Source organism: Rattus rattus, chromosome 12 (genome assembly GCF_011064425.1).
Source record: "Rattus rattus isolate New Zealand chromosome 12, Rrattus_CSIRO_v1, whole genome shotgun sequence".
Classification (NCBI taxonomy): domain Eukaryota; kingdom Metazoa; phylum Chordata; class Mammalia; order Rodentia; family Muridae; genus Rattus; species Rattus rattus.
In genome coordinates this window covers 84,231,022-84,245,407 of record NC_046165.1, presented here as the reverse complement: position 1 = coordinate 84,245,407, position 14,386 = coordinate 84,231,022, and the positions used below count along the sequence as shown (strand labels likewise).

Genomic DNA, 14,386 nt, shown 5'->3' with positions numbered 1-14,386 from the left:
CCTTTCTCTGTGATAGCTTCAGCTTGTGTCAAGTTGACACATAAAATCAGCCATTACAGTATTTCTATGATGAAATACACTCTAATATCTAGTTATACTTGCTTCTACTGTGCACATGCATTAGAGTTTTCAAATCTTGCAGATTTGCTCAGCAGACATTTACTCTTCCTGGAATCTGAAACACTCAGCGGTCAGCACTATCACTTGGGTTTTGCCAACTTCACCCTTTGGCCTCTCAATGCTTTCAGGAATCTGGCTGTGCTGTGATGTGCCTGTTATCCCTAGCTTTCCTCTGTGCCTCAGTGCAGGCATTGGTGATACCAGGCTGGTACATTCTTCACAACAAGCATTAGGCAGATGACACTGAATTCTCCTGCCAGGTTCCCCTGTAGTCCGGACCCTTTATCACTGATGCAGCGAATGGCTTCTGAATGCCTAAGTGGCTAAATTGAGGAAAACAATTCCCAGCATGGACAGTTTCCAGAAAGGGCCCAAAAAGACTATTTTGCAGGAATCTTTTCTTTAAGTGAAAATTCTTCTATTCTTTTACTCTGGGATATCTTACCTTCCAGGCACCATTTCTAGCATTCCAGTGCCAAGTAGTATGTACTCTCTATACCAGCATCGATCTATTGAATGATCATGGTTGATTTTTGTCTGCACCTATATTGTCTGTAGCTTTAAACACATTAAATCTTTCTATTTTTATTCTTGCCATTCTCACTAAAAAATCTGGGTAAAAGCAGCAAGTAATTACCCAGTGAAGGCCTGGATATTTTGGGGCCGTAAGTGAGTGAGTGAGTGAGTGAGTGAGCAAGCCAGTGAATAAATGTGTCTGTTGGTGAGCTTCTAAGTGAGTACCAGCTTCATTTCTTAATGTTTTACTACTTAAGCATGTGTTTAATTCAGAAATACGGTTTTATCATCAGGTTCTGGAGAGTAAGCAGACCAACGGCATTATATACCCAATAAAGAGAACTGGCAATAAGTTGTAATATTTGAGGTAATATAGAACTCCATTGGAAAATAACTTTAAAAATAATATTCATTCCTGGCACTGGGATTTTAATTTGTTATCCCATGGTGTCTTTTAGGAGCTTTGTTGTCCCATTATTGGGTAAGTCTATTTAATATGTGTATACACTTAGGAAACTTATACAGTAGTAGATATACTTTTATATGACTTTCCACTTCTGCTTTCCATCCTATACTCTGCTCTGACATAAGCCCAGCAAGTAATAAACAAGATCTTATGAAACTCAACACCTTCTGCACAGCTAAGAACTCTAACATGTGCATGGAGAGCAAATATAGCTTACTTACTATTGGCTAGTGAGGCTCCATATCCCCTCTATACTATGACCTATGTGCAATGCTGTTAGTCATCCCCTAGACCTTGATGGTAAAAACCTGTTAATGAAATCACAGAACGTGGAAAAATTAAGCTGGTACTTATAGTGACCCATCAGTGTGATTGCACAGTTTTCATAGTGCTAGAATGTGTTACACATGATGCTGAAAGAGAAAACAAATGCCAATCTTTCTGAGCTCTAAACCCTATGAGCTAAAGCAATAGCCTAGCAGATATGCCCATTAGTTCAATAGTGGCACAAATGTCAAGGAAGTAATCAACAAATGTCTGATTCAAGTCAAGGTCTTTTCCATAATCTGAAACCAATACTTGGCACCATTTTCTTTTCTACTTTTTTGTATGCCATTTTTCCATTGGATATTTTTTATTTAGATTTCAAATGTTATCCTTTTTCCACACCAACCACCTTCCAGCCTCCCTGCCCTGACCTTCCCCTACACTGGAGAGGTTCAGCCTTGGTAGGCCCAAGGGCTTCTCTTCCCTTTGGTGTCCAACAAGGCCATCCTCTGCTACATATGCAGTTGGAGCCATGGGTCTGGCCATGTATTCTTTTTGGATGGTGATTTAGTCCCTGGGAGCTCTGGTTGGTTGGTATTATTGTTCTTATGGGGTTGCAAACCCCTTCAGCTCCTTCAATCCTTTAACTCCTCCAATGGTGACCCCATTCTCAGTTCAATGGTCAGCTGTGAGCGTTTGCCTCTGTATTTGTCAGGATCTGGCAGAACTGTATCAGGCTCCTGTCAGCATGCACTTCTTGGCAAGGCAATATTGTCTGGGTTTTATGGCTGTATGGGCTGGATCCCCAGGTGAGGAAGGCTCTGAATGGCCATTCCTTTAGTCTACTCCAGACTTTGTCTTCATATCTCCTGGGTCCCCTGCAGTGTTTTACCCACCTTGTCAGACCCTTCTGGGTCCCTTGCAGGGTTTGACACCTGCTGAGCCCTGCTGATGCCTGTGGAAGCCTTTTGTTCTTAACAAAGGAGCAGTCTGGCCCGGTAGAGACACACCTGGGCGATGGTCAATTTGCTCCTGTCTTTTGTCTTTTCCCAGCCTTTTGTTTTTGGGATTTAGGTTGGTTTTCCAGGATTTCTCCCCAGTAAATTCAGGGTACATATTCAGTCTTTTGTTACTGAAGTCTTGAACTGGGGTTTCACACTGTGCTTCCCAGATTTTTCCACCTGGTCAACTTGGGGTATATATTCGGTGAATAAAGCTAGAGAATTGCCTTTTCTTGCTTAACACGAATAACCCATGTGTGTGTGTTCTTTAATCCCGCAGGCTTATGCCCGATTCTGTGTGCCCTGTCGGTGCCGGCATTGACAAACTCCTCCAATGGTGACCCCATTCTCAGTTCAATGGTCAGCTGTGAGCGTTTGCCTCTGTATTTGTCATGATCTGACAGAACTCTATCAGGCTCCTGTCAGCATGCACTTCTTGGCATCAGCAATATTGTCTGGGTTTTATGGTTGTATGGCCTGAATCCCCAGGTGAGGAAGGCTCTGAATGGCCATTCCTTTAGTCTTCTCCAGACTTTGTCTTCATATCTCCCTTATGAATATTTTTGTTACCCCTTCTGAGAAGGACTGAGGCATCCACACTTTGGTTGTTAGTCTTCTTGAGCTTTATGTGGTCTGTGGATTGTATCTTGTGTAATCTGAGCTTTTGGGCTAATACCCACTTATCAGTAAGTGCTTACCATGTGTGTATTTTTATGACTGGGTTACCTCACTCAGGATGATATTTTCTAGTACCATCCATTTGCCTAAGAATTTCATGAAGTTAGTGTTTTTAATAGCTGAGTAGTAATTCATTGTGTAGATGTACCACATTTTCTGTATCAATTCCTCTGTTGAAGGACATCTAGGTTACTTCCAGCTTCTGGCTATTATAAGTAAGGCTGCTATGAACATAGGTGAGCATGTGTCCTCATTATATGTTGGAGAACATTTTGGGTATATGCTCAGGAGTGGTATAGCAGGGTCCTTTGGTAGTACTATTTCCAAATTTCTGGGAAACCTCCAGACTGATTTCCAGAGTGGTTGTACCAGCTTGCAATCCCACCAACAATGGAGGAGTGGTCCTCTTTCTCCACATCCTTGCCAGCATCTTTTGTCACCTGAGTTTTTGATCTTAGCCATTCTGACTGGTATGAGGTGGAATGTCAGGGTTATTTTGATTTTCATTTTTCTGATGACTAAGCATGTTAAACATTTCTTTAGGTACTTCTCGGCCATTCAATATTCCTCAGTTGAGAATTCTTTGTTTAGCTCTGTACCCCATTTTTAATGGGTTTGTTTGAGTCTCTGGAGTCTAACTTCTTGAGTTCTTTGTATATATTTAATATTAGCCCTCTTTTAAATGTAGGATTGGTAAAGATCTTTTCCCAATCTATTGGTTGCCTTTTTGTCCTAATGACAGTGTCCTTTATCTTACAGAAGCTTTGCAATTTTATGAGGTCCCATTTGTCAATTCTTGATCTTAGAACATAAGACATGGATGTTTTGTTCAGGAAATTTTCCTCAGTGCCCATGAGTTTGAGGTTTTTCCCCACTTTTTCTTCTATTAGTTTGAGTGTATCTGGTTTGATGTGGATGTCCTTGATCCACTTGGACTTAAGCTTTGTACAGGGCAATAAGAATGGGTCAATTTGCATTCTTCTACATGTTGACCTCCTGTTGAACCAGCACCATTTGTTGAAATGCTATCTTTTTTCCATTGGATTGTTTTAGCTTGTTTGTCAAAGATCAAGTGATCATAGGTGTGTGGGTTTCATTTCTGGGTCTTGAATTCTATTTCATTGATCTACCTGCCTGTCTCTGTACCAATACCATATAGTTTTCATCACTATTGCTCTGTAATACTGCTTGAGGTCAGGGATGGTGATTCCTCCAGAAGTTCTTTTACTGTTGAGGATAGTTTTTGCGATGCTGGTTTTTGGTCATTCCAAATTTGAATATGAATTTGCAAATTGCTCTTTCTTGCTCTATGAAGAATTGGATTGGTATTTTGATGGGTATTGCATAGAATCTGTAGCTTGTGTTGGGGAAAATGGCCATTTTTCCAATATTAATCCTGCCAATCCATGGGCATGGGCGATCTTTCCATCTTCTGAGATCTTCAATTTCTTTCTTCAGAGACTTTAAGTTCTTGTCACACAGATCTTTCACTTGCTTGATTAGATTAACACCGAGATATTTTATACTATTTGTGACTATTTTGAAGGGTCATGGGGCCATTTTCAGGGCTAAGAACCTGTGATTGAAAAAGTTGTAGACCCTATAGGATACCCTTTGGTTATTACTCTGCTAAATAGACATATTACTAAACCAACTCCTAATGAGTTATTGCTATATACAGTTTTCTTCTCTCTGTAGCATATAGTGATTAACAGGCAACCTGAACCCACCATGATACAGAGAAGAAGACTTTGCAGCTCACTCAGCCCCAGATGGAACATCTACATCCCACACCCTCCTCCCAAGACTCAGAGTTCATTGAGGGAGAGGGAGTGGGAAGATTCTACGAACCTGTAGAGGATACAGCATTTTCTGGAGACTGCAGGACAACTGCATGTATGAACTCACAGAGGTTAACAAGCCTTGCAAAGGATCAGATTCGTCAACAATTCTGTCACAAAGAGGGAAAGTGGGCGTTCCCATCCTTACTCAGGAGCTATTGGCAGTTGGTAGCAGCTGGGAATGAGATTCCATTTTTCTTTAAAGGTACAGACACTGGCACATAGATCACTCTCCACTGAAGGCCACGTATCCAAGAGTACGAGCTCTAACACAAAACTCGATATGCTTTATTTTTAAAAGGGGTGGGGCAAATTGATTTGGTATGGAAGAGGGAATGGACTTAGGAGAAAGGGAGGGAGCAGGTGAGTATAAACAAAATCCATTGCATAGCACTCTTTAAAAACTAAAAGTCCAAGAGAACATATATAAAATTCAACAGATGTGTCTGTATTATTTTATGTATAATCATTATGCTAAATACCATAGGAGACATGTAGTCCAGTAACAGTAGTGATTTCAGCCATCCACTGGGGGCTTGAGACTTGCCTCCTTTCGGTGAGGTTCCAAGTTTATTTACAATGTGCTGACCTCTGTGGTACAGGTTGAAGGGAAATCAGCAGAGGGCGCTGCCTCTTCAGATGTGGTTAACATCTCATTCAGGTGGTGACTTAACATGACAGACTTACTGTGCAGACAGAAGTTCTTGCCTTTGAGTGAGGAGTTTGAGAAGATTCTTCAGAGGACTTGCCCTGTGACTTTGGTGCACTCAAGGACCAAGTGTCATTTCTTCTATGAACATGCTTCCTGACACCTGCTCTGTTTTTGTGCTCCTCCTAATGCTCAGTAAGTTATGTTTAGCTCTAAGGGTTAATGATGTCCTTTTCTTATAAATCTCGCTGTCTTTAGTGTTCCTCCTCACATACAAAAGTAATTCTTATTTATTTATTTATTTATTTCAGGAAGGAGCAATGGAGATTCAGTGACCCAGACAGAAGGCCTGGTTCCTGTCACAGAGGGGTCGCATGTGGTGCTGAACTGCACCTATCAGACTACTTACTCAGATCCTTCCCTGTTCTGGTATGTGCAATATCTCAATGAAGCCCCTCGGCTACTCCTGAGGAGCTCTACAGACAACAAGAGGATCGAGCACCAAGGGTTCCACGCCACTTTCCATAAGAGCAACAGCTCCTTCCATCTGCAGAAGCCCTCAGCACAGCTGTCAGACTCTGCCCTCTACTACTGTGCTGTGGAGACACAGTGAGGGAGACAGCAGGGGAAGCTGCACATGAACCAAGGGTGCAGGAAGGCTGAGGGTGGGGAAGCTCTGGGAGGGAGGCTAAGTGCTTTCACTAAGTGGTGTTTACCTAGCTGCCTGAAAACATGAACAAATGTCAGATCAGACATCTAGAAATCTAGGAATTAGTGGATATTCTGACAGGATAGAATGGAAGTCATTACTAGAGATAATCCAAGCTTTGATCCTCAGAACTAAAGTACTCTCCCTAGGTGGGGAAACTCTCACAGCAAGGATTTCCAGGAAAACTCTGACATGGGATTTATCTCTACCAAGATGTCTTACAAAATATAGTGATTTAAATTCTCCAACAATCTCCTTCTATTACCCCTCAAATTTATGACTGAAATAAGAAACATAGGCTCTAGTCTTTAAAAATCTGTTTGAGTTTCCCTCTGTAAGTTACTTATATTCTTCTTTTCCTTGGTTCTTACAGAGAGTTCAGCCTGACTTCACATCTGAGGTTTCTGTTTATTGATGTAAACAGATGCCATGATCAAATCAGCTCATAAAAGAAACCATTAAATGAGGACTTGATTAGGGTTTAGACGGTGAGCCCATGACTGTCATGGTGGGCAGCACAGTAGCAGGCAGGACGGCCCTGGAGCCGTAGCTGAGAGCTCATATCTGATCACCTCAGATGCAGAGAGAGGAGAGACTGGGCCTGGCTTGGGCTTTGAGAACAGAGCTCACCACCTGCCTTCTCCATTGACAAAAACCACACCTCACACCTCATGTCAAAGCTTGAATCAAACTTTCAGATATTTGAACCTATGAGCCATTCTCTTTCAAACCACCGCACTCCCTGACAGCCTTCACTTAGAGAAGCTGCTCATGAAACACAGCCTTTGGAACTCGCAAAATGATGCCCTGAGATGCAGGTCCTTCTTTGTCCTAAGCACTGTGTATAGTGCAGCCTGGTCCTAAAAGACTGTCCAGAAGTCCCTTCCTCTTAAAGTCTGCTCTTGTCTGACTTTTGTTAAATCCTGACATCCTGGTATCCTCCGTCATCTGATATTAGAATTAGATCCTCTGACAATTGATCTGAAACTTGAGAAAGAAGGCCAAGGTTTCTGAAAAAAAATACTGGGTTAAAAATAAAATGCTCTAGTAGTCATATTTATATCTGTAAAGGAAGAAAGATCTGAAATCAAAGACTACAGTGCCATAGAGTCTCTCAAGAAAGACTCGTGTTTGTGTACACAAAGAAGATATCCTCATTATCTTACTGGTTAGGGAGCAAAGTGGAATGTCTAATTAAGTTTCTTTTTTTTAAAGATTTACTTATTTACTTTATGTGTGTGAGTACACTGTAGCTGTCTTCAGACACACCAGAAGAGGGCATCAGATCTCATTTACAGATGGGTGTGAGCCACCGTGTGTGGTTGCTGGGAATTGAAATCAGGACCCCAGGAAGAGGAGTCAGTGCTGTTAACTGCCGAACCATCTCTCCAGCCCCCTAATTGAATTTATAAATGCCAAATCTACTTCAAATGGCACAACATAGAATAGCATCTGTCAGATGAGCAATCCTCAATCGTGGATGGAATATCAGATCTAATGAACGCGCCAGTGCCAGGTATGGAACCCTTCTCTCGGTTGTTACCTGGGGGCGTCAAGAGACTCCTTTATATGAAACAGGCCCTTGGTTGCCCTCCCCGAATTTGAAGTTAAGACCCTGTTTTTAAGGAAACTACATGCTTCAGACATAGATCCTGGAGGGATTTGGTTAGAACTAACTTGAAGATTCCTCTCTGAGGACAAGTTCTCATAGTAACCAATGGTGCTATGCATGAGTCCAAGGGAAAAGAGCAATAATTAATCCTACCAAGATGAATAAAGACAATAAAGTACAATTAACCATAACAATGGGCACCATGGCAATATGTCCACAGGGATGCAACAGTAGCACTTTTATCTTGGGGGAAACTAACATCTGCCCATAAACCTAATTAACTCACATAGATAGAAAGGTCAGAGGCCTTAGGGGAGGACTTACTACGGCCACTTTACTAAATCAATGTAGTTCCTACTGTATTCTATATATTTATAATTATACACACAGATCAGTGTAGTTCCCACTCTCATAAAAGACATGTCTTTTTTGATATTTTAGGTATTTACATTCAAAATGTTATCCCTTTCCCCCTCTCCCACACCTCCTGCCCTTGCTTCTGTGAAGATGCTTCCACTCCCATCCACCAACTCGCACCTCAACACCCTGGTATTCCCCTACATTGTGGAAATGATCATGGGCGTCTCCTATTGATGCCAGACAATACCACCCTCTGCTACATATGTGGCTGGAGCCATAGGTCCCTTCATGTGTACTCATTGGTTGACGGTTTAGTCCCTGGAAGCTCTGGGGTGTCTGCTTGCCTGATATTGTTGTTCTTCCTATGTGGTTGAAAATACCTTCGGCTTCTTCACTCCTTTCTCTAATTCCTCCATTGGGGTCCCCATGCTCAGATTAGCTGCAAGCATCCTCATCTGTATCAGTAAGGAGAGTCTCTCAGGAGACATCTACACCAGGCTCCTGTCAGCAAGCACTTTTTTGGCATCAGCAGTAGTGACTGAGTTTGCTGACTGCATATGGGATTAATCCCTAGGTGGGGCAGTCTCAGGGTGACCTTTTCTTCAGTCTCTGCCTCGCACTTTGTTCCTATATTTCCTCCCATGAGCATTTTATTCCCCCTTCTAAGAAGGACTGAAGTATCCACATTTTGGTCTTCCTTCTTCTTAAGCTTCACATGCTCTGTGAATTGCTTCTTGGGTATTCCAAGCTTTTGGGTAATATCCATTTATCAGTGAGTGCATACGATGTGTGTTCTTTTATGACAGGGTTACCTCACTCAGGCTGATATTTTCTAGTCCCATGCATTTGCCTAAAAATTTCATGTAGTCATTGCTTTTAATAGCCGAGTAATACTCCATTGTGTAAATGTATCACATTTTCTGTTTCCATTCCTCTGTTGAAAGACATCTGGGTTCATTCTGGCTTTTGACTATAATAATTAAGTCTGCTATGAACATAGTGGACACATGCAGACACACACACACACACACACACACACACACACACACACACACAAATACACGGAGGGGGGATGGATTACTGGGACTTGTTAACCCTCAGAATACCAGCTAGAGTAAGAATTGTGGTACTGGAATTAGAAGAAGATGCTCATAAAGTTCCTGCCCCCTGGTGCCCATGCACTGCATAATCTCTCCTGTGGGCAGGGCCTAGAATACAGCAGGTGACACTCATGAGTTGTTATAATACTCGGAATAGGTAACCGAGGCTCTCATGAATTTGATTTCTGATGAATTGAGTTCATGAATGAAGATCGTCTCTGGCGGGCTTGTTTTTCTTTAATGCTCGTTCCCAATGTTTATTCAAACTTATACTTCTTAATTCAGTCTCCATATTGTAATGCACCTGCAGTGTTCTTGGCAACATCAATCACATCTTTCCCCAGGCATTTTGACGGCATTGTGTAGAAGTCCAGTAACTCCTCAGTGTCTGGATTCTATCATCCTGGCTCTTGATTTGCAATACAGAAAGACGCTGTAATTTTATCACTCTAAAATGTTTTCTCCATTCCTGTTCATAACTTTATACTCTTCTTTTAAAAAAACTCACAAGTTTTGCACTTAGAAATCATAAGCCTTCCTCTGTGCATGATCAGAATCCCTTGGCATTCACCCTGGGGAGATAGCAAGGGCAGTGGGAAGACCACTGTAGCTGTGAAGTTCTCCTTTGTTTATTGGGCCACCAAAGGACACTCCCTTTAAAAGAGTATATGGCTCCTTCATTGATTAGAATAAACTCACACAAACCTCTGTCTAAGCCCTACCCTGCCATCCTGCCCTGCTTCCCACTTACACACTCCTTCACGGCCCCCTTTTGACATTAAACTTTCAGTATTCTACTACCCCATCTTGTACTCTTAAACTTCCTTCTCCTCCAATGCCCTATTTTTAGTTTCAGGCTTTGGTAGTGGGGGGAGGTGGAGGGAGGGGTAGTACATAATGAGTTCTAGGAGCAGTTGTAGAGGAAGCAGGGTGGTGGTGGACTTGGTCTGAATACATTATGTTCTTATATTAATTTATTATATCATTTTAAAACCTCCTCTACTGCCTCAGTAGGTGTTCTGACAGAGCACATTTTACACAGATGCCAGAGGCAGGCCGAGCGAAAGGTAAGTGTCTCTTCCTAATTGTCTCTCTGATGTTATTAGGGTGAAATTATCTAAGCCTCCTCAAGCTCAGAGCACCCGCTGTCTACCTCTCCTACTCTTCAGCCTTTATTTGCTTCCTGGGAATCTCTCAGGAAGGAGTGAGCTGCTTTCTGCTCACCTTGGTGACCTTGCTGTGTACCCAAAAGCTTGGAGAGCTCTGTGAGTGTCACTCTGCCTCAGGGGGTGTTCTTCACAGAAAGAACAGTGTGTGGCTTCAGTCTGAACAGAGACCCTCCTGTGGCTGAGTTCTCCACACAGCACTGACTCTGTAGGAGAGTGCAGACCCAGGGGTGCCCCACCATGATGGCTGCACCTGTGCATGCTCAGCAGCTGCTCATCCCTTGTCCCTCAGGATCCTTCCCTGCATGTGTGACACTCTCATCTGTGTCACCAGTGACTCCTGAAGCTCACACAGGAATTCGGTTTGTCTCAGGCGTGGGGAGCTTTCAGGTTCAGTGCAGGAAGGGTGAACATCTCTCCACCTGAGGATCCCCTGACAATGGGACCAAGGGAGCTAGGTGCTCCTGTGCCCTGAGTCACAAGTGCTGAGCTGGACACAACCTGAGCCTTGCAGAGTAGGAGACCAGGGTCCCAGCCTCAGGCACTGTCAGGGAGTTGGCATGTTCTACAAAGACAACAGGACAGAGGAAGTAGAATGGTGGGAAGTGCTTCATTCCCATGGGATAGCTGTTAATTGTCACTCACTTGTTTAGAATTGGAACGATCTGATTGAGCCTGAGAAACAACGTTTTTACTCAAGGGGAAAATTTTACCCTCATTGTGCCATAGGATTCTGATCAAAGTAGAAATCATTCGTTGTTCTAATATTGTTTGAGGGAGTGATGGGCTCAGAGGGCAGGAGGTTGGCTGTGAGCTGTTTTTGATCAGATTATGTGATTTGTCTTTTATCACTAGTCTCCTTTCCCATCCAGTCTCTTCATGGTGAAACTTTTAAAATGCATTCCTCTGCACAGCACAGTGTTTCCTGCACTCACCATGTGCACCACCGCACCAGGGCTGCTGCCCACCCTGCCCCTGTCACTCTAGAATGCAGCACTCCTGTGTTAGATTTCCCCTGTGCACTTCTTTCTTATGGGGTCACATTTTTCACCAGCATTTAGAACACACGTGACTGTTGCAGGAGTGTCCCACAGTTTAAAATGCACTCCAAAGCTAGGGAACCATTACACTTGGCTGGATCTTTGTGTTCCTCTTTCTTTTTCTACAACACTGATCTCACTTAAATTATTTCACTGGTAAAGACTTTCCTTTTTTTGTCATGGGTATGAGTGCGGGTCTACGTAAACATCTGGTACCTGTGTCCAGGTTCTGAGGAGGACAGGAGACAGCATCTAATCCTCTGGAACTGGAGTGACATGCAGCCATGTGTCACCTGATGTGGATGCTAGCAAGGGAGCTAAGGACTCTGGAAAGAAAAGTACCCTTCACTGCCCAGCCATCTTTGAGGCCCCAGTAAAAGGTCTTTACTTAGAACAAGCACCTGTTTCCTGAGTTAAAACTTTGTTTTTTCCTGAGTTTGCCAGGCTCTGTACACAGCTGAGGCATGTTCTCTTGGAATGGCCTAGTCCTCCCCCTCCCTGGCTCCTGGTTTCCTAACCCCATAAAACTCCAGGGTCATCTCTAAATGTCCCCTCCCATCGCTGTCCTTCACCAGGACTCTTAGTCAGGTCTGGTTTGGGAGGAGCTTCAGGCTCTGAGGGAACTCAGCAGGGTGTGGCCTGGCAGGGTTCCTGGGTGGAGCTGACTGGTTGCAGGACTGGGGCAGAGGTTGGGGGTGGGGCGGGACACTTCAACAGCCAGGCTAACACCACAGCCCAGGGATTAGTTACTTGCTTCTGTCTCCAGCAGCCACACAAGCACCATGAAGAGGCTGCTGTGCTCTCTGCTGGGGCTTCTGTGCACCCAGGTTTGCTGTGAGTCTGGCTGTCAGCATTCAGGGCACCTGAGAGGATCTGGCTCAGCACAAGGAGGGGTGGGGAGGGCAGCTTAGGAGTCCTGCAGACCTTCCACCTTCTCAGAGGACATGGGTGTGCTCAGGGCTCTGTGGACACTGCAATGGCAGCCAACTGTGTCTCTTTCTCTGTTTCTAATCAGGGGTGAAAGGGCAGCAAGTGCAGCAGAGTCCCGTGTCCTTGGTTCTGCAGGAGGGAGAGAACGCAGAGCTGCAGTGCAACTTTTCCACCTCCACAAACCAACTGCAATGGTTTTACCAGACGTCCTGGGGGAAGCCTCATCAGCCTGTTCTTACAATCCATCTGGGACAAAGAAGAGTGGAAGACTGACATCCACGACAGTCCCTAAAGAACGTCGAAGCTCTTTGCACATCTCCTCCTCCCAGACCACAGACTCAGGCACTTATTTCTGTGCTATGGATCCACAGTGCTCCACACACACCTGCAGCCTGTGCACAAACCTTCAGCCTGTGGTTATGTCTCTTCTTAGTCACAAGACATCAGGAAACCCCAAAGAATATCTGTCCGATTTAATATTCCTTTCCTGTATTGGTAGAGTTGTAACCTCAGGTAAGCTTTGGCCTCGTATGATCAGGACATTGGTGTTTATCTTCATTACTCAATACACACCCTCCCAAAGCATCAATGTCCATCTTAGAACTAGCAGAGGAGCTGATGGGGGACAGAATCAATGTGATCATTTAAGCCACAGTGTGCAGAAATCATAAATGATGAGGAGAAAAAGGAGTGGAAGGGAAAGCAGGCTTCCAGGTAGAACTGCTCTGACAGGGTTAGCGAGGAGACAACCTCAGCAACAGTAAAAACAGTGAACCATGCTAGATGGAGGATGCACAGATACCTGCCCGCTCAAGTCTCCTTCTTGCTGCTATGATAAACACTGAGTAAAGTCAACCTAGAAGGGGTCAGATTTATGTAGGTTTCACTTCCAAGTCATAGTCCACCCTTGGTGCTAATCAAGGCAGGGACAAAACAGAAACCATGGAGGAAGGCTGTTGTTAGTTCACTCACAGACGCATCCTTAATTAGCTTCCTTATACAACCCAGGACCACTTTCCCACAGAAAGGTGGCACCCACAGTGGCTTTTGAATCTTCTAATTTATTAACTTTATTCATCATTACTTTTAAAATTTTCGAATAACTTTAAATATCTTAAAAGCTTTTACAACTCAAAGAGAATGATTGACTCATTCTATAATGAGCAAAATGAGCAGACTCTCTAAATGCACATGTGCGGGATAAGGACAAGAACTTAGAGTGCAGCTAGGGATTGTCTGGTTTAGTACAGCGTGGTTGTGGAGTCTCCATGACTTTACTAGGACATGGAGGCCATTGCAGAAAACCACAGCAAATCAAAGTGAGGAACTCTGGATCCTAGTGACGGGTGTGTCTACAGAACAACCCCTGCTCCTGCTGAAGCTCAGGAAACCCTGGAGAGGACAGGAGGAAAGATGGCGGGAGTCAGAGGATCAGGTGACGCTGTGTAACTCACTGTGTCTCCTAGGAATGTTGGAAGCCGCACAGATGAGGTCTCACCAACATAACTGCCTCAACAGGAGCTGAAACACAGCAGCTAAAGTGGACGGGGAAAGCACACACAGTCTCCATTCTAGACAATGAACTACTGGAAACCAGGAATGCCGATGGTGGGGAAATGGTCTTTCCCTGAAATGAGCATACCATACCAATTGGTTATTCAACATGGTTTGGTCAGTCCTGAGGAATATATATATATATATATATATATATATATATATATATATATATATATCAATGATTAATAAAAGAAGAAGCCATAACTTTCAAAAGACAGCATGGAGGACTATATGGAAGGTTTTGAAGAGATGATAGGAAGAGGGAATTTGTGTGATTATATTATAATCTCAAAGAATAAAATATAAGGATTTTAGTGAAAAAGAATATTTGTGGCTTAATAATCACCATGGGTACAAATTGTCTAAATAAGGGG

General features: G+C 43.5%; 1 gene segment (V, D, J or C); it reads left to right on the top strand.

The window, feature by feature from the left end:
* The first annotated feature begins 12,260 nt into the window (after positions 1 to 12,260).
* On the top strand, positions 12,261 to 13,980 carry LOC116913259. The segment is given in 3 exon segments: positions 12,261 to 12,359; positions 12,541 to 12,968; positions 13,922 to 13,980. Coding segments are annotated over 3 exon segments (539 nt in total).
* Positions 13,981 to 14,386: the final 406 nt, after the last annotated feature.